Raw genomic sequence first — 21,599 nt, 5'->3', positions numbered from 1 at the left:
AGGAATAGAAACTGAGCAGAAATCTGAAACCTGACACCAACGCAGCCCTGCCCAGAGAGAATACATGGTAGAGGAGGAAAAGATTTTGAAACAACAATTCCTATGTGCATTTGAGAACAATAGAGACTGGAAATTTTTTTTTTTACTAGAGACTCCAAAATACCGCAGGTTTCCAGTGGCAGGGACTGTAGGTGGTCTGTTGAACTACATCTCTTCTTTAAAAGCAACATTGACTCTCATTATAAAATCCTCAACTCAATCCTAAAAATCCTAAAATCCTAAACTCAAGTGCATGTACACATTCATCATAGGGATCCTTTGTGCCCCTCTTTAGAAGCAGTAATATAAATATGAATAAATGCAGAAGGCATACTTGAGGAAGATAATTTTTTAAGGGTTCATTAGTAGTGTTCTTCTATTTGAGTTAATAGAAAAATGAGGAATAAATATTACGCATGCTTGGTTGTTCGAAATTCTGTCCAGATGCCAGATGATCAGATAAAGGAATGAGATCGGTCTTATCCTTTCATTTGCTCCTCCACAGAAGTTAAAATAAACAGGTTTTGATTTTGTAAACAGTCATAAGGAGGCTAAACAAAATTCCAGTGAATCATAAATCATACTGCTCATACACTGAGCAGTGAAATCTAAGCTCATAGAAACTTTATGAAATACTGAGTCAGTTTAAGAGCTAAAAACTAAAGAAGTCAAATACAACAGTCCTGCAATAAATCCTGTTTTGTTGGATTCGGTTTTGGTTTCAATGTTCAGTTTTTGTTGAAACTGTGTTATAGAGGTGTTGATTCAACTGTAAGATCATCTGGAGGATGTAGTTTTTGGTATATTATAACCTTCATGGAGGAGGATTTATTGAAAGACGTTGTATTTGACTGTGTTACAACCGAGTGTAAATCTCTTGGGATTTTATTGTGAAAGAGATGCAGAATCTCTTAAGTAAACCAAGAAGGTAACGTCTTCCTTTAAACCCATGTAAATAACTTTAATGTTAGCATGCCAAGTGAAATAAGGCACTGAAAGTTTGCTGTTTATTGTCCAGATAGTCGTTCTTTGCTTACTTGCTGGGGAAAATCATCAAAGGGCCGAGAGTCACAGTGCCACAAACCATCATATCTAAAAGAGTCAAAATGTTTTTACAAGAGCATTAGTCAGACTTTTGCACACAAATCCAACAGGTCATCAAAATGTAAGGTATAGAAATGTAATGAAACGCTGATCTCTTCCGATAGCATACTTGCCTTTGACTGATCTATGGCGACAGATAGTGTCACAACACTGACACACCCCAACATGTCCATCCAGGTTTTTCCATCTGAAGAGAGAGAAATACTTAAGTTTGTTTTGTCTCACATGTACTGTTGTTTTCTATCAGTTTTAACTGAACATTTAAGTAAACATCACCTTGGTCCTTAGGTTTATCCATAATTGTTTTTTTTTTTACTTTGCATTGCACAATACACTCACTGAAGCTCAGACTGGTTAAACACAAGACCGTCAAAATTAAAACACATTCCACAACTCTTGTCCATTAGTTTACTATTTAAACATAATTTTGGTTTGCAGGCCTATACATTTTACCTGCGTATAAACATGTGCATAAAATCACCTTGAATGTGTGTAATTGCAGACTTTGTTCACAGTGCTGCTCTTCCACATTTCAGAAGTAGCCTTCATTTGGCAGGTGATATATATCTAAAAAGGGAGGAGACCACAGCATAATCTTTATAAAACCTCACAGCATTTGCAAACATTTTAAATCATGCAGGATGTAAGTGGCTCACTGAATTCCGTGGATCACGGTGGAACAGGAAGGCATCAAGCTGCAGCTGAAGCGAGTCAGCCCTCGTTCTGGGTTTGAACAGCGTGTTTGATCCTCCCACTTTTGCATCAGAGACACACCTGACAAAAATAATTTCCTCAGAGATGACAAAGGCCAATGGTTCAGTAAGAGGTGCATATGCAATTTGTTTTTTGCATTTAATTTACAGTACATCTTGATATGTGCTCTCTCATGAATGAATTCAAAAGCCAATTTGAAGTGTGATGATGTGTACTGCTGCTCTTACCCATGGTTTTCAATGAAGTAGTATCTGGGGACTGATGTTGCGTCAGGTGTCAGAGTGGCAACACAGCTGTCGATAAAGAGTCGTCTTTGTCCTGCATCGGGACCAGTGTAAGAGGCCTCGAGGTGCAGGAGATCTCCAAGGTAGAAGACACTGGAGAACATCTCACTTTTCCAATCATCTACATGTAGACAATAAAAAAAAAAAAATCACCACATGCATATTTATCAGGAAATGCTATAAGAGCCAGCTTTTAGAGTCTGCACGTACCGGTCATAAGCTTCAAGGAGAAAGCAGGGTGCCCTGTTGAATACTGTGCAGAAGTGGAGATGGTCAGTGGCTGCTGCTGAGTGTTGCTGCTCACAAAGTGTGTTCTGTTCCAAAAGGTAAACAAGTCAGCCATTATGAAAGAGCCATAAAACAGCAAACGTGTCCTCAGTTTACTGGACAGTTATTTAAATTTTACCTTTTATAGATACAGGAAACAGGGACAACAGCATGGCTCATCCTTGTGATGCCATGGTAACTGGCAGCTGGTGAGAACATCAACTTGTTTGAGTAGGTCACAGAGTCCTCAGATATCTGCAGATGAACATTAAAAACAAGATGAACATTTAAAAAAGTGAACTTTCAGTGTGTCAACATTTTCACCTGAACAACTACAGACAAATCCATTGATGTGGCTCTGAGAAGCATTAACAACTTACAGTTAATTTGGAGCCACACTCTTGCAGCCCAGCTTCAATGACGTATTCTGTGTCACTAACCGCAACAGCTCGACACTGACTGCTCTCTGAATGCTCAGCTTCTCCCAAAAAAAGGTCTTCAGGAGACACGGGATGTCCGTTTTTATACAGGTCAGCATTTACCACAACGATCATGGACACTTCTGTGCATTGTAACCGAACAGTGGGGCCATCACCGGGCAGTGGTCTGCTGGTGTTTTCTGCTTGGGTTCTCACTCTAGCAGATTTAAATTCCCTTCCTTCAGCATCAATCATGGGACCATCTTTTAAAGTTCGAATGGCATCTGTAACGCCAAAAGCAAAGGACAACAGCAGCACCAGAGAGGCCGAGTAACCTGCAATTGCCATTTTTCTGGAAATGTCCTCCCAGTATCTCAAACGCTTCTTGGTTCGGACCAAATATATCACCTGGAGAGGACAGCTGGAAGCAATTGACTCATTAACTGATGTTAGAAGAAGCTGCTTATTTGTTAAGCATCAATATTGAAATTACCAAGTCCTGAATCCTACTTAATGGATTGTTAGTGTATTTGTTGCCCTATTTTGTCATGAAGTCATTTCTAATAGATTTTTGCATAAAAGTTTTTATTTTTTTAAGGTTTGGTACATGGCAGAAAATGCACATTTTGGCACATTTAGTGTTTAAAATCTGTCCCTAAAAACACTGTGTTTGCTAAACCAAACCAACAACTCTGGACTTTCACAGCTTTGAACCAGAATGATCTCACAACATATGACACAGGAACATTCCCACATCTATACTTCCTCTGAAACATGTTTGAGGTTATGACTTATTTCATTATCTTATTGTGCGATGTTTTGGAGCCTCCCCACACAGCTGTACTGTGAATTATCACTTCATTTTTGTTTTTGCCAAACAAAGAATGGTATGGTCTGATTGATCACATCAGTTAGACTCTACTCTCATATGCTTCTGTCCACCTACCAAAGTTTAAAATCCAGTCCAGAATCGTTGTTTCATCCAACATTTGGGCAGAAGAAATACTGTACCACGATTTTAACCAAACCATATTTCTTGCTTAATGATTTTGAATGTTTTGAAATCAGTTTTAGGCTCAGTTTGCTCTCAAAGTTTGATGTGGTCCAAGTAAAGCAACTGTTGCTCCATTTGATCAGCATGAAGTAAGAGTGGATTTGGGACATGCCATACATTCTGCAGCATCAGCTTTACCTGCCTGAAGCAACAAGTTTACACTGCACACTTTTGTGCTTGCAGTCAGCCCTAAAATCTGTTCTCTCACGTCCATTGTTCTGTCAAATCAAACACAAGCTTAGTTTAATTGTTTATTATCTCTTTGGGCCATCTGTATCTGACAGGTCAGATTCAATAGCAGTTGCATTTGACACCAAAGTCACATCCAGCTTAGCCTGAGCAGGGGGGCTGATGTCACCAGGGGCTGCTGTGGTGTTATTGTCCAGAGCTGCAGGCTTTGATTTCAGTGTGACCTCAGCAACTTTATTTTCTGCATCTCCATCTATAAATAGAGAAACAAATTTCAAGTTTTCCATATTTCAGAACTGAAATAAATAAACTCTTGTCACACCTTACCTTCTGTTCCACTTTCATCCTCTTTACTCTCCTCCACCAGGTCTGGTGGAGATGGTGTCCCAGGAAGCTGTTCCTTCTCCAGAACTGGTAAAGGGGAGGAGGGCAAGGGGAAACCCATATTAAGATCTTTTTTGCTGAATCATTAACACAAAACCAAACCCAACGTTCTGAGCAAAAAAAGTCATTTATGGCCAAAAGAAAGTAAATTAAGCAAAGAAAAATAACTTGTTAGGATGGTTGAGAGTCACTTACCAACTCTGTCCATTCCACTTCTCCATTGGCTGCCGTACAGAGCAGGTCTGCTGATTTTATTGAGAACAGGGGGGAGCTCTTCCACAGGCAGAGGCCCACTTTTCTGTTTAGCTGGCAAGACCAGCATTGGACCCACACTTGCCTCCTGCTCCCACACTAACAAACAGACATAGATATATAGTGTGATGCAACTTTACACTTACTGCAAGTCCAAACCCATGTATAAAGCCTGACATCTAGTGGTGAAGACTTAATTGCTCATCTAAAACCGGCTGGTTGTGGTTCCAGGTGTTGCCACGGGACATCATCTGGAACCAAGACCAGTCAATGTCAGTCAATAAGGACTTTTTCCCCATGATAAGATGACTAATATCTATAATAAATCGTACCTTTATTTTTCTTCAAGCCACTTCTCCATAAGGCTTCGGGTTCATCAGGCTTTCCAAACCCACGAGGGCCAAACTTCCCAGGGCTGCTGGGCTTTCTGTGGGTTTGGCCAACTTCATTTTGGCTTTGACAATATCCACATAGGTAGTCATTACCGTCAGCTGACCACCATCTGAAAAGGACTGACATTTTTCAGTACACACATTGAGTGTAATTGTGACCTTTCACATGAGATAACACTTGCCTTCCGTTTACAAACGTGCAGGCCTTATGTGGTGCCTCTGCATCATTTACCGGAACAGCATTCAGGTGACATGTGATGTACAGCTGTGGAGGAAAAAAAAGCAAATGTGATAAAACTCTACATGTGCAGTTATGACTTAAACCAATTTGAAATACAGTCTCACCTCTCCTCTGTCCTCATTATGAAACCTGAAGGCATCAATGACCAACTGGAGCTTGTCATCTTGTGTCCTGGGTAAGAAGTGGGACTTTGAACCAAGAAGCTTGGAGTCGACCAAACAGCTATGAAAGGAGAAAAAAAAAAAAAAAAAAAAAAAAACTAAGACTACTGCACATATACCGAAAGAATACTAAATTTTACTTTTCATCAGTGTTCTTTCTTCAGACTCAACTCATGGAGGAGGGAAAAAAAACATAAATCAGACAGGACCTAAATCTAATAACGTATGAAAAAGTAACACCAGATCTTGCTAAAATGGTAACTAGTCCAGCTTAACAGTAGCATTTGTTAAACATCATCTTGGTTTGATGTGGTAAAACTACCATTAAAAAAAAAATGTATTTGAAAATTAAATGAGCTCATTAGTTCATAAGGAGACAACAGCTGACAGTGGATTACCACATTGTGTTTGTAGATACTGCTTTTTTCCGTGTGCAGTTTAAAGGTTTGTGTACAGACTGACCATGAAAAGGCCTGAAAAGGCATAAAATCAAGGTCTTACAATTTAGTCACATTTCAGCTAATAGTGTGCAAACTGTGTGTAGTTGCTGCTCTCTGCCTTTGTAACACAGCCTCCAGCCTCAACAGATGAGGGGTGGGGTACAGAGGTCTGTTAAGCTCACTTCTTTCCGTCTCCACACCCAAGATTTCTCATTTCAAGCCTTTAGTCTTCAGACCAAACCAACCGACACCGCCTCATGTACATCAGCTGATGTTTTGTCAGACTTCAGCTTCCTCAGAAGCCACAAAAAAAAAAAAAAAACAATTTCTTGCATATGTAGTACTACTCAGACCTGTAAAGAGACTGATATGAGGATTTTCTCCTTAATTTAAAGTTGCAGCCTATAAGTGTTTCAAGCACTCACCCATTTTCAACAAATACGTATCTGGGAACAGAGTATATGTCTGGGCTGAGTGTAGCCACACAGCTGCTCACAAACACTCTGAGCCCCATGTGATGTCCAACTCTGACAGAGGCCTCGAGGCTGATGGGCTCACCGAGGTAAAACACGTTAGAGCTTCTCGTGTACAGCCAGTCATCTGAACAGAAAAAAATAAATAAAAATTCAAGTAAAGCATGACTGAGAGGGAAAAAAAAAGGGAAGTGAATAAAACCCACTTGTCATGATTCGCAGGTCAAACTCCAAGGTTTCCACTGCAGCTTGGGTAGACATGAAGGGAATCCAGGTAGGTGTGAGGGAAGAACTGGACAAACTGTACTTCCTAAGAAACAGAAAACAGGTATTGAGTAGTGAAGCACTGCCCAGTGATCTTCAAAAATGTGCTTTAAAAGGCAGGCTGACCTTTCATAATGACACTCAATTGGAACTACAGCCTCATCCATTCGAATCAGCCCATCTGGAGAGGCCACAGGGGAGTATATGAGGAGGTTTGTGTAGACCAGAGAGTCTTCAGTCATCTGTGGATCAGAGAGAGATAGATGTATTAATGTGTTAGTATTGTTTGAAATGCAAAAAATTCACCCAGTTACCCAGTGTTTGGTGCCGCAGTCCATTAGTCCAACGATGATCCTGTACTCGTCTCCTGACGATGCTGTAGCTCTGCAGAAATCATTGTGCTCCACTCCGAGGCGTAACTCATCATTGTTCACAGGCGCTCCAACTCCAAACAAGTCAGCTTTGATCACAATCTCCAACAAGTCTGGATGGCAGGTCACTCTGACAGTATTTACCTGCTCTCGTTCCTCAGCTGGAGCCTTTTGTTGCTCATGCACAGTGTGTTTGGGACTCTGTCTCTGAAACAAAGCATGTTCTGTGTACTGTACTGGTGGTAAAGCAGAAGACAATTGAACACAGATTCCTGACAAAAGGAGTCCAGCAAGGAGGTTAACCCTGAAAAACAAGGTCTCCATGAATGTCACTCGAAACAGCAAACTGGTTCAGACTGCAAAAACTCCTTTCTGACCCACAAGGCAGCAAACCAGTGGAGCATTTAAAACTTGATGAAAACAACCAGCCTCATCAGAGCAGAGCTGCACACCTGAGTCCAGTTGTCTACCAATCAGCTTTCAATTGGGCACAGAGTCTAAAAGCTGAGACAAAAATCAGATTTGAACGTAGTCACAGGGGATTTCACTAAATATATCCATTTAAAAATCTACACATATTTGATAGCATATATTATTTCAATTTATGTCCAATGTGAAACCAAAGTGCATCATCATGAAAAGTAGCCGCCTGAAGTTGGGGTGTGTGAGAAAACAACTGATAACGATCCCTCAGTTGCTGTTGACTGTCTCTGAACTACTGAACTACTTTCAGATTGATCTTGTCCCCACCAGACGTTTCCAGTGACACAAAGTGAAAGTGATTTTTTTTTTAAAAATCTTCTGCTTTTTACTAAAATCAAAACCTGGATTGTTTAAAGCTGTCACGGGATTTACAGCTCAGATTATTGACACACATGTTCCCTCTCATGCTGTGTAACAAAGCTCTCCATACAAAATGAGATTTAAATATTTTATTGTTTGAACAATGTTTACATTTCTAATAAATACTCAGGGTGAGTTTAACTTTACACTTAAGGGTTGTGCGCCCTGGTGGCTGAAGGCTTTAATGTCTGAATCTTGACATCCTGAATCTGAGCAATATTTAACGTGTACAACACCAACCAGTTTTAAGTGAAGTCGTACCTTTGAGGTTCTCTTCCTGCTCTGACGCAAAGAACAATAGAGAGAGGCTGTCCACAAAGTCTCACAGAGGCTGAAGGAAATAGGAGGAGTACATCATGACTTCGTTCTGGTGCATCTTAGCGCTCTTATAACTGAAAAAAACAAAAACAAAAAAACATGAAGATGAATTTGGCATACACCCTTGTTTTCATTCAGCTCTTTGAAGGTAAGAAAAATTTTACTTGCCACTTACAAAACGATGTAAACTGATTTATTGTGACTCTAAACAAATGATGTCTGAGTTTAGCTGATTTTGAAACATCTCTATCTTGACATTAACATTTTCCCCATGTTTTAATTTACTGGGAGGCTATTTTGACTTAAATTATAACATCAGGAGGCTCAATATAACAAGTCTGTGTGTTTACCACTTTCATCATCTTACTTTTTGCAAATTAGCTGTAAACATTTAGGTTGTGAGGTTGTGTTTAAAGACCTCACTAAACAAACACTAGCCTTACGAATATTTAGTTATAAATCAAAGTATTGGACAAATAGAAATTGTGACCTGATGATGGCAATAGAGGAAAAGCCTGATTATCAACAAAGTGAAGTGAGAAGGTAGAAAATGAAACCAAATTTCATGGTCTTCCATCCAACAGCTGTCAAAACATTTGACTTAAAACTAAGACTGTTAGCAGACAGAAAAAAAGCAGAAAAAAGAGGATCAGTAAATTAGGATTTTAACAGACCAACATCACCATCCATAGAGCTTTGCATCTCTGTTAAGTGTGTAGTTTTACCAGGACTTGACGCAGAGTTTTTTTTTCTTCTCCAGCCTATGCAGAGTTAATGTTCAGGCGTCTGAACAACAATGAGTCACTGGAGCTCACCTGTTCCCTTCGGCAAGACCTCGGCAGCCTGAGGGGCCTCCACCTGTACCACCGCAGTGCCCAGAGCCAGACCACCGTGCTGTCCATGACCGAGGGCGGCGAGCTCAGGGTCGACCCGGAGCACAGGGGGCGTCTGCAGCTCTGTGGAGGACTGGACTCCCTGCAGGTCAATGTGAACTTAACCCACTTACAACAAAGTGACACAGGACTCTACATGTGGGAGCTGAGCTACAGAGAGAAGGACAGCACTGAGCTCATCCTCAGTGCTCAAAAGGTTTTCTTGTTGGTTGAAGGCGCTGGTATGTGGTTAAAACATCTCACAACACTAACACTCTGCTGCAATTTAATCTAACCAGTCCCCGTCTGTTCGGGTTTTTAATGTGCATTGATGTGTGTTTGTGGTGCAGGGAGGCCATGCCGGTGTTCTCCCAGTTACCCCATTCTGCTCCTGACTGTCTCTGCAGCAGCAGGGCTTGTTGTGCTCACACTCAGCTGTCTGGCCACAGTGAAATGTGTGAGTATTTACACAAGGTTTTTTAATGGATGTTAGTGAACCTAACCTCTTTAATGCGCATTGAACATTATAGGCAACTGCGCAAGTTGATCACTGTGGCACATCTCACACCTGACATCAGATGGGACATCAGATGATCTCTTTCTAAACCTAAAACAAACAAACAAATAAAAACGGTGACATGAAGCATAGACAGTTACAAGAGGGGTTGACAATTTTTTTCACTTTAAAGACAATACTTTTTGTCTAGTGAAATGAAGCAGGAATAAAATTCAGCAGGAACAAAATCACAAGAGGCATTACTCTGCTACACATGCACAAACATCGACAGAACTTTAAGCTGCAATTGTCTGCAATCATTGTGGTTCATTTTTACGGCAAAAATGACAAAAATTCTCTGGTTCCAGCTCCTCAGATGTAAATACCTTTTTACTTTTTCATGATTGTAAAGTGAATATTTTCTGGGTTTTGGGACTCTGGGAATATGTTTTGGCATGTTCTAGACCGCAAGACAACAATAGACAGAATAATTGATAATTAAAATAAGCATTAGTTGCAGCCGTTTTTTGGGGGGGCGGGCAAAGCACCATAGTTACACACCATAAAGCACCATAGTTACACACACTGGGGCTTGAGGCCCTGAGCAAAAACATCATTTCACACTGAACATAAAATTTCTTTCTAATCACAAGTGAAATAATTTTTTGTTGTAGGTAAAGACGAGGCATCATCATAGACAACAACAACCTTCTGCTCCTATCTATGAGGAAATGAGCTGGAAGCGGCAGAGCACCGGAATCCCTCAAAATAACAACGAGCCCTCCCCACATCTGGAGGAAGACAACCCCCCTGTGTATGCTAACCCCAACATCCGGCAACCACAGGAGCATTATTACGCCTGTCCCAGACAGCTCGCCCTCAGAGCCTGATGTGACTTTTAATACTGATCTAATGGTACAGTGAACACATACAGGAAATAGCACCCACTTGGCTGCAAAAATAAGATGAGAGCTGCAGAGCAACACGTGTCACTCATGGTGACCACTCATACAGGAAATAAGCAAGATCTGAGTGTGGAGGAGCAAATGCAGAGAGACAAGCACCAAATAATCAAAGGGCAAATTTTTAACAGCCAAGAAAAAAAAAAGCTATTTTATTAATATTTGAAAGAAGCTCAATAGTTCATGAAAACATTTGTTTCGGTGCATGTCATTTAACAATCACATTCTATGAGGAGAAAGAGATATACAGAGAGAAAAAAATAAAACATTACAAGCCACTGACTTCTCATTAAATCTCAGTACAGACATTTTTTACTTAATATTTCAAAAAAAAAAAAAAAAAAAAAAAAAAAAAAAAAAAGCAAAACAACAGCAAAAAAAAAAAACAGCCCTAATCCCATACCCCCGCCCCACCCTCCAAAAAACCTTAACAACTGAGAAAAAAAAACCCTTGAGGGTGACAGGCTAGAATCCCACAGTGCTAAAGAGTGAGACGCTCATTGGTTTTAGGAATACACAGCATGGCGATGTAGCGCTAGGTCAATCTGAATCAGGGGCAGGAAGCTGGAGGCAGAGGGCTCGACATCAATCACCTCTCCACCCCCTCCCTCCACCCCCTTAAAAAAAAAAACAAAACAAAACAAAAAAAAAAAAAAAAAACGCATTGGATCCCAAAAACCCCTGCAATAGGTCAGCCACTTAAGAAGTAGGCCATAAAATCCCCATCTTCCGCCCCTCCCCAACCCAACACTTGTGCATAGTTTCATGATCCTTTACAACCAGTTTAACAAACATCCTCCAAAATGTGAAAAAAGTTCCACAAAAAAGTCTGATTTATCTATTAATAATACCCGCTGTGGGAGAATGAAAGAGAGAGAGACAGAGAAAGAGGAAAGAAAGAGTAATGCACAATGTTCCTGATTCAGTCAGGACGGGACCTCATTAAGAAAACACAATAAAGATTCAAACATACAGCATTTTGCATGTTATTCACTGTCTTTCTTCTTTTTTTAAACAATCAAAACCATTGACCTTTTTTTTTGTTTTTAAATGTAAAGCAATTTTTATATATAGATTTATATATAAAGCACTCCATTTTCATTTAAAGTCCATTATTTGGTTATTATGTAACTGCTACGGATTTAGAAACAAAGGTATTTTCTCTTCTTCTGAAATCCATAACTTTCAGTGCTTAAAATTGTTTCTTTTAAATCATCCTTTTCTTTTTACTCATCATAAAAATGTACATTAAAATGGCGTGGAGTTGGTACTCTGGAACCCTGGCCTTCCTGAGACAAGATCCACTTTTTCGTGTGTGTGCAAGATAGTGAGCAATTACGTCTTTTTTTCTTTTCTTTTCTTTTATATAAAGGAAAAAAATATATATAATCAACATAAAACATACAGGCTTGAGATAGTCCATGAAATCAACATTAACACAGAACAAAGAAGGTTAAACAGAACAAGACAACACTGTTCAATCCCAGAGTTCTGAAAGTAGCACAATAAATCTTCATTCTGTGAAGTGTTGTGTTGCACTTTTTTTTTTTAAATGGAAGCATTTGTCCTTTTTTTTTTCTTTTTCCAACATTCCCATGGTTTAATTCCTTTGTGTTGCAGATTTATTTACCGTAGTTTTTTTGAACTCCAGAAAAAAACAAAGTGTTTGTAAACTGTCAGTGGCCTTGCAGGAAAACAAATGACAACATGAGTGAATTGAACAAAAGTGAAAACAGAACGAAAGCTAACAAACCAAAAAGGTAGGCACCTCTGAAATGAGCCCTAGAAGCCAAGGCTCAGTCTGATGTCTTGTCCTTCACTCTCTCCGTTGCTCAGATTTAGGAGAGCTGAAGTCCTTCTACCTCAATCTATGGCCACAGGTCTGCAAAATACTTTTTTTACTGCATTTTTTTTTATACATATGTGATTTTTTTTTCAGTTTTCATGTTTTTTTTTAGGTTTATAGTCCAAAAAAATGGTGCAATACTCAATTATGATCCATACTTTCTTGGATTATTCCACAATGAAAGCCACTAAGGTAGATAAACATTACATTTTAAAAACACACTTATTTTAGTCCTTGAGTAAACATTTACACATGAACTGTCCCCGTCTCCCCTCAGTACTTGTATCATGTTGTTCGTTTAGCTGGATGAGGGGTGAGGCCGACACTCAGTGCAACGCTAGAGGCTAGTAACAATTAACATCAGAATATATTTTTGACAAGCAAAAAGAAAAAAAAAACAAAAAACAACAAAATCAACAACATAAGTATACTGAATTGAAAAGAAACACGAGGCAGAGATTCCTCCGCTGTAATCACGAGCTCTCATACGTATTTTCACCTCACGCACTAAACATTCATACAACATACAGTACAAGCAGCCTTGTGCAAACACTCAAATACAACAGATGTAAATTTGCCTTTATATCGATCTTTGTTTTCAACAACACTCGTATTTCAAATTTGATTCACTCTGAACCGATGTTATCAAAAATCTCTGAAGTGTATGAATGAGACAAAAAAACCACTACAAAAGTGTTCACATTACATTATTGGCGCTTCTTTTGATTCAAGTATTTGTTTTCATTATTTTGTATTACTCTGATATGTTTATGATCTTGTTTTCTGGGAAATACAATGTTGAGGAGGATACACAGGGTAAGGGCTGAAGCCAGGGCAGGGGGAGGGGAAAGGGCTTAGGCTAAGTGGAAAACAGAGAAATCCAGCCATATACACGCATACACCCAATTGTATACTCTTGGTTGTATACTGTATATGAACTAGCATGTGCATATTCAACCCAGGCCTTTGTTTTTTAAAGAGATTTGCTAATTCAAATCTTTTTGGGGCCCCTGCTCCAGAACCCTTGTCTGATCCATGATTGAGAAGCATATTTTGCTCGAGCTCCAGTTGCCTTTGAGTCGATGTGACTTAAAAAAAAAAAAAGAAAAAAAAAAGAAAAAGGGAGAGAGCATCCAATTTCCAACACTAGATAAGGGTGCAGGCGAGGGGTGTGGGAGGGGGCGGGGCTCTCAGTGCTGGTGCTGCGCCAAGAAATCCAGGGCACATCTGAGACTCAACCTCCGTCCCTGTCACCCATCCTCCCTGTTCCGCTCAACTCCCCACTTCAATGCCAGTTCCTTGATTCAAGTCCAGTGTGGAGTAAATGCAGATTTTCAGGAACAAACAAACAACACAGGCAAAAGTGATTGTTTTGTTGAATGACGCGAGTCTTAAGCAACTCTGGAAGAAGGCAAATCCCCTAAGTTTTAAGACTTGGTACCAAACTTGAGGTGTGTCCCTGTTTCTGCTGATACGCTGGGTCCCCTGCTTGGACCCTGACCCCAAAGCCAGATGTGCAGAAATGACCTGTTTTTATATATATATATATATATATATATATATATATATATATATATATATATATATATATATATATATATATATATATATATATATATATATATAATATATATATATATTATATATTATATATATATATAGGCTGGCGCCACCTTCGGGTTGGAGATCCAAAACAAACCTCCTGGATACAGCTTCCCCACATGTGGCCCGGAGAACGAGCCTTGATGGGGTGAGAAGGCGGCAGCTTGCAGAGACACAGAACACAGACATCTCAGCCTCAAAGTGCACAGCTGAAACAGACCTTTTTTTTGTAGTTTCTAGTTTTTGCGAAAACCTTGATGATAAAGAAAAAGATAATGTTTTTGGTTTTTAAAGAGATGTACCCGATGTGACCCATAAACAGTGCACAGACACATACAGGGACCACCCCCCACCCCACCCCTCCTCCTGCAGCCTGGTTCTTCTCCACTAAATTTCCTGTCCCCTGTTGGTGAAAGACCAGCACCAATCATCTGTCCTGCCCTTCTACTCCTCAAGCCTGCACGCCCCTGCAGCAATAAAAGGAATTTAAGTCATCACACTAAAGATAAATTAGGATGTGGCAAAGTGTAAGAAGATATTGGAAAGATAAAATGGCACAAGACTGAAGAAGTTTGCCAACCACTTGTGCCTCCAGCAGGTCAATTAGTGTCATCTAGTAGCTCTGTCCACACAGTGGGAAACTAAACCCTTGAAGAGAGGTTCTCTCAGTGTCCCCTACATTTTATCTGGGGTGGGGTTTCAAGGGAAGCTGCCTGGTAGTAAAGGTTGAGAGATAAGTGACGATTGGCAGATGTGGGCGATGGCTGTGATTTTCTAGATGGCTGTGAACAAACACCTCGTTGTCTTTGCATAGAAATGGAAGGCTGTTGTCAGTTGAGGTGGTTCTAAGCGTAACTGAGTGCTCCCAGAGTTAAACATAAAGCACCAGTGTGAGTGAGGCGCATCAACATTAAAGGAAGTGTGTGCTATGAGACAACATACGAGTAGAGGTCTGGTGCCCCAGGATGGATGGAGGAAGTCGGCTCACCTTCCTGTAGAGGACCTTTGACAACACAACCTTTCCTCACTTGAGTTGACTCTTCAAACCCCCTGTCTGACTCCAACATAACCTGACCTCCCCCCACCTTCCTTTTCTACTGAGATCTGCAGTGTATTGTATGGCCTTGCTGCACGGCGGAGGCGTACCTCTAAACTACACACTGGTTCTGCCTCTGAGGCAGTGGGAGGGGCAGGAGAGAAGCTGAACACTGCATAAAGACCAATATTTAAAAAGCCATGAAATCACCATCAGAAAACAATCGTTAACTATATCATCAATGATAACAGCAACAATATCAGCAAACGTCTTACAACAATAAAATAAAAATGCACACTGGCAATTCCATAAGTGAAACCAAGAAAAAAAAAAACACATCAAACGCCTCCATCTCTGGCTCAAGTGATCCTTGCAGGAGAGAGACAGAGAGAGAGTGGAAGTGGAGGTTGCTGAGGACAGACTCTGGCGCAGCAGTAGTAGTAAATTTAATACACGTGGGCCAGTTCTGAAAGAGCTGCTCTTGGCCTGGAGGCCCAAAGGGAAGGTGGGGGCGAGGGGAAGAGGAGGGAAGCCAGTCTGTAGGGATCCGCAGGGAGGCAGCGAGCGAGTGGGGTGAGGGCTGCCGCAGAGCGCTGCACTCTGCAGCAGGCAGGCACTCAGTGGCCACACTATCACACAGGTTGGCAGGGCCTCCAATAGAAAGAAGACGAGACAAAAAAAAAAAGAAAAAAAAAGATGAAAGAGATGGCGATCCTCCCTGCTGGACCCAGTAGAACATAAACATGTCGAGCGTTTCCAGACACCAAGGCTAAAGATTTCAAAGTATGCAATGTAACAGTGATATTTACTTGGATAAAGAGGGTGAGGATGAGTGCTTTGGGGGTCTTTCCCTGCCGCACCCATCATCAGTTGAGTTAGTTCTTTCTTTGTATTTCCCTTCACTTTGCTACCATGTTTGACATCCTTCTTGGTCCCATCGACTTGAGGGAAGAAGGACTGAGAAAAAAAAAAAAACAACTTCACATCCATGTTAAGTTAAAAAATAAGTATACAGAGAAGCCACTAAGCAGATTGCTTTTTTGTCTTTGTTTTTCAGTTTTTATTTGCCAGTGTTGCTTCTCCTTTCTTCTATTCGTTGGCATTGAGGGTATAACGAGCTGTGTCGCTCTTGCTAAGTGCTATGATAGACCACCTATTCACAAAATCTTCGCTTCATACTCTTCTACCAATGCAAATTTGGGCCAAAAGAAAAAAAAACAAAACACAAAGGTCATCTGGTCTTCTGGGTAAAAAGAAAAACAGGCTCCTCTCATTTTGGTTTGATGCCTTCTCATCAAGCACTCACACACAGGTACATTCACTCACACGCACACACACACATACATTCACTCACTCACACACACACACACACACACACACACCTGTCCCTCCCTCTCCCCCAAAACTTGTCACTGGCATAAGTGTGGAGAGTAGGCTGGCTGAAGAAGTGCTTTGTGTGTATGTCCTTGTGGTTGAAGATGGTTGAAGACCAGCTTGCTACTCTCCTGAGCTCACACACTCTTGGGAGGAGGGGGGATGATGAAGGGTAGTAGTGGCAGTTTTGAGGTGGGGGTGGGGTCACGGGGGCAGATACAGTTTTTGAAGTTCAATCATTCCTTATGGTCTCTTCTCTCTCTGAGTGAGGCCATGGTAGGGTGCTGGGACGGTAGTCTGTGGCTTATATTGCACATCACTTGAAATGGTGTTTTGCGGGTGGAGTGGGTGGGTGGGGTGGGGTCGTTGACTACACACCGTTGGGAAACATTTACGACTTGAGGTTTTCCACTACATCAGTGAGAGGGTCAGAGACTGAGACCAAACTGCGAGTTGCCCGCAGATGAGTTGAGGTGCATTGAAGTGTTTGTCTTTACAGTTCGATAGTAATAGCAGTGGTTCATTTTGTCGTCCGTCACATCCGTAACTGTACACGCCACGACCCCCCAGAACTATCCCCCCGCTGGGTAAGATTGACAGACACATTTGAATTTCTTTTTTTTTTTTTTTTTTTTTTTTTTTTAGCTTTGTTTGCAATGGTTCGAGAAGAAAAAGAAAAAAAACCAAAAACACTACAAAAATAAATGGCTTGAACAAGGCGAACAGAATTGCATCATTCCCTTTGAGCGAACTGAGGAACTCAATCTGCTTGCAAAAATGCACTGAAGTTGTGAGCTGTGGTTGCTTATGGTAAGCAGCAGCAGCATGTACTCTCCACTCAGGTTTCACTGGCTCAGAAATAAGGGTGTGCAAGTGTCCGTATGCTTCTTCACCAAGTACAGAGTGAGTGAGGATAGCAGGGCAGGAAAGAGGTTAAGGCTAATATTAGTGCTGAGAGAAACAAATGTCGAGTCTGGACCAGCTGAAAGTTCGACAACCACTCTGATTGAAGGGTTTTTGTTTTTTTTTTTTACTTTGGGAATGATGCCTTTTTCATGGATCTCTGAGGTGCAGTATGATTGCCTCAAAAGGCAGAGAGGGATTATGCAAGTTTAAAGATGGCAGCTCGTCATTGTGTCAGTTTGACTAAAGTACATGTTTCACACGGCGAGCTCTCAAAGGTTCATTTCTGTAAAAAGTTCTCTTTCTTTGTTGAATGAAAGACTTCTTCCTGTGTCTCCAAAAAGTAAAAGCTGAACACTGTGACCAAAATCTCTCGCTGAGATTCACTAAAGAACTGCTGAAATGTCATTAAAAACAAAAAAAAGGAGTGGAGGAGGTCGACGAGGGTGAGCAGCGAGGATGTAGCCTCATCCTCCACTCGTCTCTCCTTTTCACCGTTGCACCCACACTGATTATCGCCACATTGATTTGAAAGGTTTTTGCTCCTGTTGGTGTTTGTTTAGCCTGGGCTCTTCTGTCCTACATGGACTCACCACTCAGCAGGTCCCCAGGCAGCAGCGTATTGATTGGGGTGGGACTCCCCATGACCCGTCCCTCCTCTCCACTCGGGGGTCCCCACAGGCTAGAATACTGCTGCACGCCACCCCAGAGCAACTCCCCACTTGCCTTTGCTCCACCTGCTCCCAGGCCACTGCTACTGCTGCTACTACTGCCGTTGTTGTTGTTCCAGTGGGGTGAGTGACCGATGGGATGAGAGGCTCCGGACCCGGCCCCACCCATCCTTGTCTGATTGGTGCCTGGAGTGGCCTGCCAGCTGTTCGTTCCGCCGAGCGACTGGCCCTGTGCAAAGAAGCGGTTCACGTCCTCCTCCCCGGCAAACTCTGCCAGGATGGTGGTGTTCCCGAGCACGCACCTGACCAGAGACGAGAGGGAAAAACACAAGTGAGTAATGGATACAGCTCCAAAAACCCCACTTTAGAGCAACACATTAATGGACGTACATGTGCAGGGACTTCTGTGCCTTGGCAGCTTCATCCTTGGAGCTGTAGCGCACCACAGCGTTGCCCTGTGTCAGGTTGAGGTGGAATGTGATGAGGGGGCCGTGCTGCATGCACAGCGTACGCAGTGTCGAACCGTCAATCTGAAAAAGGATGGTCAAACCCACAGAAAGAGTAAGGCCATCAGTGGACACAGTTAATTCTCTGTGAGGCAGAGATGCTTATATACAGACACAGAAAGAGCATCTGATTGTGAACCGTTACCTGTGGAGTGAGGTTCCTCAGAACCAGCCAGCTACTGGTCCTGGTGGAGCTGTCTGTACTCCACGTGGTACCTGCTGTGTATTAAGACACAAAGGCACAAAACGGCAGCCATTTGTCAGCTCAAAGTTTACGCTCACTATGCTTCTCTGAAACCAAAATCAGTTAGCAAACCTGAATGGGTGGTGTCAAATTTCTACTGTGAGAAAAGAACCCCCCCCGATGTCAGTTGACACTTGTTCAACCACAATAAGATCTTCCTGAGCTACAGGCAACTGTGCATACACTCTACCTTCAGCCTGGCCTGCGGTTGTATGCCACTTCAAAGTGCCACTTGCTCTTTGAATTTTTTATACAGTAAACTTCATAACCATACTCACAGAGGCACTATGCCTCCATAATCTCACTGTGCGTGACAACCCTCTCTGAGCAGGCCTCTGTCTGCAGGAGCCTGATGGGTGAAGTCAGTGGTTGTCAGAGCTTCCTGGCAGCAATATATTAGTCTCACTCCCCCTGGCTTCTGTCCTGTTTGGTTTTGTTGTGTTTTTTTTTTCGATATGTTAGTTTCCAGTTTTCAGTTATGTAAACTTTTTTTTTTTTTTACAACTGATTTGTAGTTTTCCCTCTTTTGTCCAGCCTTGAGCTGGGCAGTAACACCTTCGGACAGATCACATTTAATGACAGCATAAGAAATGTTTTGAACTGAGTGTCTTAGCTATGCATGTCTGCACAATATCCTAACAAAGTATATGGGATTTTGACAAAACTGACAACTCCATCATCAGCTTTGATGATGGAGCCTATTCAGATTGTTCTGTTAACTCTGTAACTATTTACCTGCATTTCTTAGACTGATAAGGTGCCAGTTTCCATTATAGGATCAGTCCTATCAGCTATTAAAGAACACTATTGCAGAAGGAAGCAATGAAGGAGGGAAGCATGCCTGACTCCCTACATACTTCACAACAACACTACCTGTGGTGTAAGAACTGCTCCAGCCTTGGGCCAGACCCAGGGAGTTGCCCCCCCAGGTTGAGGAAGGCTTGGTGTTGGTGAGGCCAGGTGGGGGGCGGGAAGGGGCTGTGGTGTTGCTCCGAGGGCCCTGGGGGACCTTCCACAGCTCGTGGGACAGGGAGGCCTGGCTGTGAGAAATGGGGCCTGGAGACCAAGTAGATTTCATCTCTGACAGTTTACCTGGGTGGGAAAAAAAAGGGAAGGAAAGGTTGGCCTGCAGAACCAAGTGACCGAATCACAGCTGCTCCCAAAGGATGGAGTCCTGCAGAGCAAAATGAGTGCTCACGTGCCTCAGTAGAAGGGATTTAAATGTTCTTTCATTTTTACCCAAAGCAGAGTACAAACTTGGATGCAAAGACAGCAATAATAAATGAATCCCTTTCACAACATAACTATGACACAACTAAACGTTTCACAAGCTTTTACTATTCTTTAAAATAGTCAACAGACATTTAATTCACTCATGCCTCACAGATCGGTGGCTTAAAGTTCAGTCCACACATCCAACAGTCACAGTGAATCGAGGAAAACCAACAAGCTACACCCTCTTGTGTTTCACACTTCCCATGCCACACAGAAGGAGGAAGGAGAAACACCAACACCATGGGAGGAAATGTGCACTGCATGAGAGGCAAAGTTTACAGGGAGAGATCTCAAATGAAGGTCATATTTAATCAGGGGCAGTGACTTAAATGAAACAGGAGAGATGTGGTTCTCTGGTGAATGGTTGAGGCTCTGGGTGTTACAGTAACAGGAGAGAGAGGATCATGCTGACTTGCAGCGATTGAGCCACTGTAGTGTGGGGGGAGGGGTGGGGGTTATGGACAAACCATGTACCTGCATCGTCCGTCTCCGGGGACGACAGACTGAACGAGCTAGTGTAGGCACTGACTGGCCAATCAGTGGAGGGAGGCAGAGCCTCGTTCTGAGATGAAGTGGGAGAGGAGCCTAAGCCGATACCAGCAACACAAACAAATAGACAGACACAAACAAATAAGGAAAAAATAGCAGAGAGAAAATGGAGTAAAGGAAAAAATGCACTACAAATGATGATAGTAAGCTCATTAAGAAGAGAAGAGTATAAACTGGTAAATGACAGTGATTATAGAGGTAGTTAAAAGTAGGAAAATGAAGAACAAAAGAATAAGAAGCAGGCTCTCTCTGGTGGCAGCAGCTGCACCATACTGTCAGACAATTTAGTGGACTAAAAATACACAGGGACACAGCTTGTTCTATTAAATTTCTATGTGGGAAAAATACTTCCAGAACATTTGGTTGGACATAAAGTGTTTTGCTTTCCTGTGACATAGAACATGACTTATACACCAGGACATAAACAGAGCATCTTACTAAGAACACATTCATAGACACCTTCCTCTCTAGACTACTTTGAGCCGGTTCTCACCTCCACTCCTGTCCCGCAGCAGGTAGCGGTTGACATCTTGGATATTGGTGTTGATGGTGGGCCCACTGGGGACACTGCCGGGGGTCACATTGGGGTCAGTCTCAGGGTCGATATTCTGGAGGCCTTTCCAGGGTACACCAGGGCAGAACTCTGAGAATCAAAATTAAAATATTTTTTTATTACCATGGGGCCATTAATAATAAACTGACAAACCACAGTGTAAATTAAAGATCACCCTGTGTCACCATGTGATGCAATTAGCTGTCAGCTAGTAACCAGGCTGGATTAACTGGATTGTTGCCATGAACTGTTTATAGATGGAGTCATGATGCACCTCTGTAATTATATCCAATTTTTAGTACTGAAAAAGTGAAAAAATATTTCAGCTAAAAGTTTTCCCAGGATCTTGATTTTCTGCATTCATATTCCATATTTAGAGGTTATTCTTCAACTTTGTGTTTACTTTGATGTTTTGTTATTTCTCACAAAGTAAATCAATAATACTATCATTCACCCAGGGAGTGAGGAAAACAGCAGGCGGAATTGTTGCACAAGTAGCTG

General features: G+C 41.8%; 4 protein-coding genes across 9 annotated transcripts in view; 1 reads left to right on the top strand and 3 right to left on the bottom strand.

Annotated features, from left to right (window-relative positions):
• Positions 1-991: 991 nt before the first annotated feature.
• On the bottom strand, positions 992-3,175 carry LOC121198801 (zona pellucida sperm-binding protein 3-like). Its single transcript, XM_041063125.1, has 8 exons — positions 2,789-3,175; positions 2,548-2,663; positions 2,352-2,455; positions 2,085-2,262; positions 1,800-1,917; positions 1,625-1,710; positions 1,257-1,330; positions 992-1,131 (listed from the first exon to the last, which is right to left on the bottom strand). The coding sequence occupies exons 1-8, from the start codon at positions 3,173-3,175 to the stop codon at positions 1,073-1,075; spliced, it is 1,122 nt and encodes a 373-aa protein (XP_040919059.1). The 3' UTR covers positions 992-1,072.
• A 408-nt stretch (positions 3,176-3,583) lies between these two features.
• LOC121198484 (zona pellucida sperm-binding protein 3-like) lies at positions 3,584-8,186 on the bottom strand. Of its 3 annotated transcripts, XM_041062668.1 has the most exons (11): positions 8,132-8,171; positions 6,992-7,552; positions 6,804-6,919; positions 6,620-6,723; positions 6,366-6,540; positions 5,444-5,561; positions 5,281-5,363; positions 5,039-5,208; positions 4,650-4,805; positions 4,398-4,481; positions 3,584-4,323 (listed from the first exon to the last, which is right to left on the bottom strand). In XM_041062668.1, the coding sequence occupies exons 2-11, from the start codon at positions 7,370-7,372 to the stop codon at positions 4,136-4,138; spliced, it is 1,575 nt and encodes a 524-aa protein (XP_040918602.1). In that variant the 5' UTR covers positions 7,373-7,552; positions 8,132-8,171; the 3' UTR covers positions 3,584-4,135. The 3 variants fall into 3 exon arrangements, with proteins under 3 accessions (XP_040918602.1, XP_040918601.1, XP_040918603.1); XM_041062667.1 differs by having other exon boundaries at positions 6,992-8,186; XM_041062669.1 differs by having other exon boundaries at positions 7,193-8,186.
• A 1-nt stretch (position 8,187) lies between these two features.
• On the top strand, positions 8,188-10,950 carry LOC121198485. Its single transcript, XM_041062670.1, has 4 exons — positions 8,188-8,357; positions 8,970-9,323; positions 9,432-9,538; positions 10,252-10,950. Exons 1-4 carry the CDS (start codon positions 8,309-8,311, stop codon positions 10,465-10,467), a joined length of 726 nt encoding a protein of 241 aa, XP_040918604.1. The 5' UTR covers positions 8,188-8,308; the 3' UTR covers positions 10,468-10,950.
• A 5,759-nt stretch (positions 10,951-16,709) lies between these two features.
• The window catches only part of tnrc6c1 (trinucleotide repeat containing adaptor 6C1), a 38,000-nt gene continuing 33,110 nt past the window's right edge, over positions 16,710-21,599 (bottom strand). For 3 of the 4 annotated variants that reach the window (XM_041062049.1, XM_041062050.1, XM_041062052.1), the window contains 6 exons: positions 21,039-21,188; positions 20,471-20,581; positions 19,595-19,813; positions 18,623-18,696; positions 18,362-18,501; positions 16,710-18,273 (listed from right to left, as the gene is read on the bottom strand). In XM_041062049.1, the coding sequence (XP_040917983.1) occupies positions 17,880-18,273; positions 18,362-18,501; positions 18,623-18,696; positions 19,595-19,813; positions 20,471-20,581; positions 21,039-21,188 (1,088 nt within the window). In that variant the 3' untranslated portion in view covers positions 16,710-17,879. The remainder of the gene's footprint in view (positions 18,274-18,361; positions 18,502-18,622; positions 18,697-19,594; positions 19,814-20,470; positions 20,582-21,038; positions 21,189-21,599) is intronic. The other variant, XM_041062051.1, reaches the window with a different exon arrangement.

The sequence above is a fragment of the Toxotes jaculatrix genome, chromosome 18 (assembly GCF_017976425.1).
Source record: "Toxotes jaculatrix isolate fToxJac2 chromosome 18, fToxJac2.pri, whole genome shotgun sequence".
NCBI lineage: Eukaryota > Metazoa > Chordata > Actinopteri > Toxotidae > Toxotes > Toxotes jaculatrix.
This window is presented reverse-complemented; position numbering and strand designations above follow the sequence as displayed.